The 3,902-nt window shown below is 43.6% G+C and overlaps 1 protein-coding gene across 1 annotated transcript; it reads right to left on the reverse strand.

Annotated features, from left to right (window-relative positions):
* Nucleotides 1-320: 320 nt before the first annotated feature.
* Nucleotides 321-3,689, reverse strand: LOC120533302 (zona pellucida sperm-binding protein 3-like). The gene is made up of 9 exons (XM_039760131.1): nucleotides 3,302-3,689; nucleotides 1,829-1,947; nucleotides 1,571-1,674; nucleotides 1,318-1,492; nucleotides 1,124-1,244; nucleotides 947-1,038; nucleotides 758-873; nucleotides 567-686; nucleotides 321-454 (listed from the first exon to the last, which is right to left on the reverse strand). Exons 1-9 carry the CDS (start codon nucleotides 3,641-3,643, stop codon nucleotides 330-332), a joined length of 1,314 nt encoding a protein of 437 aa, XP_039616065.1. The 5' UTR covers nucleotides 3,644-3,689; the 3' UTR covers nucleotides 321-329.
* Nucleotides 3,690-3,902: the final 213 nt, after the last annotated feature.

The raw sequence follows: 3,902 nt of genomic DNA on the forward strand, positions 1-3,902 counted from the left end.
ACCAGTTTAGAATATCTAATGGCTGATCAGATGGCTTGCTCTCGACTAAGACCCATGTAAGTCTTCCCCACCAGGTTTAACCCTTTGTTCAGAGGCTAAGGCAAGTAATAGAAATTTCATTTTGCAGCAAAGGACCTTGGTGATGGCTTGCCTAGTATTTACAATTCACTTTCAACTTAATACTATTGTCCATGTCTGAAGACCCTTGGATTACAGCATATGATAAAGCCCAGATATCCCCCTCCCCCTTCCTTTAGGAGAGTCAGTAAGATAATGCTTCCAAAAGAGTACATGACTCCCCGATAAATACAAGACAAAAGTTGCAATCATTAAAATTTATTGCTTGGTGTTAGCATTTCAATTAGCTTTTCTGTAGATAAAGATAGTACAGCAACACAGGAGACAGCCAGGACACCCACAACTGCTCCAAGGATGGAAGCTTTGAATTGGGATCCTGCATGGAGAAAAGCAAAGTATTAGGAAAGAAATCTAAACCCACTTAAGGACTGCTATTTAACTTGACATAGGGTCTACATGGAAGCCATGTTAAGCTCTTGCTAAGTTACCTGAAGTTTTATCTTGCTGGCCTGACAGGGCCTGTGATAAAGACAATGGAGAAACCTGCTCCAGATACAGGGGTCCAACAGAAATGGTCTCCTCCCATCCAGCTGGGACACTCACTTCACCTGGAAAACAAATGCAGTTTGTGTATCCAAAAGGCTGGACACTGCAGAAGTCTGCTGTAAAGGTCACTTACTTGCTCTCCTGGGTCTGTGTTTAGGGGCACCAGAGCCCCTCCTGAAGGGAGGGGGGTTGGCACAATTTGTGTCACAGCAGCTACAGACAGCATTGTTCCCATCCACTGAGCTCCACCTGAAAGCACAGCCACCAATCACAACCTGCTACCTCATTTGAACAGATGCACCTTCATCCTCAAGTCACTTACTGGGTTAGTGCAGAGTTGTATGAACAATCCTTATTCAAAGGATCAACGTTAGCAGATGCCAAGGTCACCTTCAGATGGCAGGTAATGAAGATCTGAAAGTAGACATGCAAGAGACTACAGTCACACCTGGCAGATTCCATGGGATTCCTCCAAAGGAGTTGGGAGGAAAGGACTTACTGAACTAGTAGTCAGGCCATAAAACCTGAAGGCATCCAGCTGGAACTGGATTACAGACTGGGCAACTCTGGGGGACACGAACTGGGAATTGGAGCCTGTCAGTTGGCTGTCTAAGAAACACCTGCAATACACAAGAGGGACCATAGCATTGCGTTTCCAGACCAATATCTGGTCAGACTATTGCTCACACCCACCCATTATTCCCAATGAAGGTGTAGGCTGGGGCAGATGCATTGGACCCAGGAGTGGCCACACAGCTGTCCACAAAGACACGGAGAGGCTCATGGTTAGTGCTGTCCACAGATGCTTGAAGGTTAATGAGGTCTCCTAGGAAGAAGGTTTTGGATGGATTCGGCCCACTCCAATCACCTGCAGACAGGAATGTTACAAGATGTTCATACTTTCCATTTGCACGAATGTAATCTGGATTTAAATGTGTACACCTACTGCTCATTATAACAAGTGAGAAGCCCAGAATATCCTCATCAGAAATCGTGGAGGTGTAGGGAACCCAAGTGGGGTTTAAGGCATTGCTGCTGACATTGTGGAGCCTGTGGTGGGGAGAAACGTTCTAATTGATGCACATGGCACAGATTTGAAGCAGGACAGACTTGAACTGGGCCTATAGTATAGTAATGATGTGTTAAGCTACAAGTTGACTGAGGCACAAGTGGAGTTGGTCCCATATATGTTGTCATCTCTCACCTGTTGTAGTGGCATTCAATCTGCACCACAGCTGGATTTGTTCTTACAATGGGAAGACCATCAATTGCAGAAGGATTGTAGTCCAGGGTGAAGCTGTATACTATCTCAGCACTCTGCATCTAAAGAGACGAGCCAACAAATTTAGTTACCTCGATAGCTGCAAAAAACATGTTGCAAATATGCTGAATTTCCCAGAGATGTCTGTAGAAACCATTTAGTCAGTCTGAGGAATCTTTGGATCAATACAAGTAATGTCTAGAATCCAGTGTAGAAGTTCTGCTTCAATTGGCTTGGAGGCAATTTGCAGCAAAACATTTTAGACAAATGTTGGATTGAAGAACTAAAACCTGAAGTTACCGACTGCAATATTGTAGGTGGCTCTTTGGCCCGACAAGTCATCCACTAAAGCTGAAACTAAAATGCCATCAAATGCTTTATAAAATGGATAAAGACAAGCAGGTAGCCATGAATTAGACCTGGCCTTGACATTTATATTAATCTACATTTCAAAATGCTAAATTAGTACATGTGAAATTATGGACCAACATTTGTTGGATCCTTTGAGAAATTGTCTTGTCTTTAAATGATCAGCAAAAGTGACACTCTGGTCACCATATTAAATTCTGCAATTTGGTAAACTTAAGGGCTGTACTAGTTGGTATTTGCCAACCTTGCATTGCTGTAACATTTTAGTTGTAAGGCTGAGTACCTGGCTGGACAGTAGGTACTTTAGTTTCTGTGCAGATTTTTTACAAGATTGAACAAATATGAATACATTTTTACGAAACCCTCACATGGGGACTATCAGAAACCTTTTATAAAGCTTGCCTGTAAGAGAACAAAGGGGGTCAAATAGCTGGCCAAAGTCAACACTCATGCAAGGGTTTTGGTCAGCATTTTAAGGCTTCCTCCTGGGCACCCTTAATGATTAAGATTTTGCATTTCCCTCTCCGACAGTACTTCACACTGTGGTTAAGTAACCACTTAGGTTGTGCAATGCCTCATTAGCTAAACGAGCTAACCACATCCACTCAATTCTGGATTAAAATTCAGTCCACATTTTAAAAAAAAAAAAAAAAAACCACACACACACACTGAATCGCAGCTGTAAAGTTTAAGCTGCAGGACTCACAGTTCAGAAAAGTTAATTCATCACGACCTCAACGCTGCTTAACCCGGCAAGCACACGTGGCCACACAGCTTGGAGCACAGAACTTAAGCGTTAACTATCCAAGTCTCATTCCATTCATCCGCAATTCCAGCGCCTACGGGCAGGCAGTCCGCTATGAAGCTCCGTTTCTCACAGGAGTGTAAGGACTGGGAACCAAGATTGTGCCCTAAAGTCGCCTTTGATCAGGTACGCATTAATAATCAATTAAAACCAATGCCAAGCCACATATTACTAAAACGTTCAGTAACTTGACACTGTAGATGTCTAAAAGATGAAAGTGCGTGAGCCCTGAAGCCACTCACCTCCACGATGCTCCCACAGCCCTGTAGAGGCGCTTCAATCACAAAGGGCTGAGCACCGGCCGGGCTGGTGACTCCACAGCCACCCATGGAAAGATCAGAAGGCTGGACCGGCTTTTGGATGCCCAGCAAGTCCGGACTGATGGTGACGATCACCTCACTGTCGGTGCACTGAGCGGTTACGGTCTGTGGAGCGCCAATTCTCGGCTCAACATATTGCAAGACTGCGGGCTTCTGCTGCTTGGTGAAAACCTTCTGTCCTTTGAAACGGGGCTGAGCAAAAGCATCGTAGAAGATAAAGAGCAGCAACACTACTAATATCTGACCCTTGTCTTTACACCACATTTTGCAATAGCAAATGGAGGAAAAACAACAAAACAAAGTAAAGTTTGAAGCGCATCGCAATCTTTATATACACGAATGAAGGCGTTCGGCTGATTAAAGTTAATAACACGTGCGGAGAAAAAGATTGCCAATCAGTCACCAATCGTGCTTGAAATAAACAATAAGCGTGAAATACTGAGGTGAATTACGTCAGAAAAGATAATAAAATTAGAATCACAAATTACACTGAAAAAAGTATAACATTGACGTTGTTCATTCA

The sequence above is a fragment of the Polypterus senegalus genome, chromosome 8 (genome assembly GCF_016835505.1).
Source record: "Polypterus senegalus isolate Bchr_013 chromosome 8, ASM1683550v1, whole genome shotgun sequence".
Lineage (NCBI taxonomy): Eukaryota > Metazoa > Chordata > Cladistia > Polypteriformes > Polypteridae > Polypterus > Polypterus senegalus.